General features: G+C 38.0%; 1 protein-coding gene across 1 annotated transcript in view; it reads left to right on the plus strand.

Moving 5' to 3' along the window:
- Positions 1 to 1,264, plus strand: part of LOC106526513 (neutrophil collagenase) — a gene marked incomplete at its 3' end in the record, with an annotated part of 30,031 nt that overhangs the window by 5,446 nt on the left and 23,321 nt on the right. Inside the window, 1 exon segment of the mRNA XM_014021134.1 lies at positions 819 to 1,075. Coding sequence (XP_013876588.1) covers positions 819 to 1,075 — 257 coding nt within the window.

Raw genomic sequence — 1,264 nt, forward strand, 5'->3', positions numbered from 1 at the left:
AAAAATTGTTTGTCATATTCATGTCTTGTGATTATTTGACAGGAGTTTTACTTTTAGAATTTAAGTGTATTTAATTTAGTTACAATGTTAATACAATAAAAATTAAACCAAGATTTAGAATAATTATCATTTTGATCCATACATTGGTAATGTCTGACTGGGCCTCGTGCCACTTTATGTTCAATAAACTGGGCCCCGAGGTCAAAAAGGTTAAGAACCCCTGCTCTGGGCATAATCATCCAAAATKATCTTATTTTATCCCACATGAAACCCTGTGTCAGCCATGCTAAGTGAAGCACCTCTTCCTTCATTCTGTAACTCAGGAGTTTTACAAGAATGAATCTGGGTTGGGACCCTGAGGGTGGGCCACAGCTTCAAGCTTTTGACTGTTATCTGGTTTAAGTTCTCTTAGTTCTCTGAAAATCAGGGTCAGACTCACCGTATCTCCTCTACCATCTTCGACAAGGCTAGCTGAGTCCCAGGTCTGAGAGTCGACAAATCGTTCTGTCAGGTCTGAGACTCAGGTCTGGGTCTCAGGTCTGAGTGTTGACAGATCTGAGTCTCAGCTCTGCAGTAATCTTATTAATAAAAGGTTTTGAACATGTGTGTGCATGATGATGTAACAACTGTTGTTTTCTGTGTTCAGAAATATTTCTGCACATTACTGTTATTATGTTTGGAATGTTCACTGTTCTGTCAGTTCATGAGCTCTGTTTACTCTGTCTCTCTTCTGCTGAACTGACTGAAAGAATAAGATTAGTTCATTAGTTCACATCTTATTTTATTTCTGTTCATGTAATGTAATTTAATTTCTATAGGAATATCTACAACACTTCTACAGCTACCAGTCTGAGTCCAACAGACAAAAGAGGGCAGCAGAATCTGACAAGGATTTGGACCAGAAGACTGGTCTTAAAGAAAACATGAAGAAGATGCAGCATTTCTTTGGTTTGCTTCCCAGTGGAGAACTTGATGCAGAGACTCTTGCGGTTATGAAAAAGCCACGATGCGGCCTGTCAGATGTGGAGAAGTTTGGAGACAAATTTCGCTGGAAAAGTTCTACAGTCAGCTACAGGTTAGACATCAGCTCACGAGGCAGACGCTCTGTCATGTTGTTTTTTAAATCATTTCAGTAGAAAAAGGAACTAAATATTAGTTTCTTAATTTCTTCATCATCAGTGATTTTTTTAGTAAAGAGAAAAATACAGAAAGAGGGAAAAACAAAGAGGGAAGTAATTAGAAAGATTGAAATGGAGATTAGAAG

The sequence above is a fragment of the Austrofundulus limnaeus genome, unplaced genomic scaffold, assembly GCF_001266775.1.
Source record: "Austrofundulus limnaeus strain Quisiro unplaced genomic scaffold, Austrofundulus_limnaeus-1.0 Scaffold279, whole genome shotgun sequence".
NCBI lineage: Eukaryota > Metazoa > Chordata > Actinopteri > Cyprinodontiformes > Rivulidae > Austrofundulus > Austrofundulus limnaeus.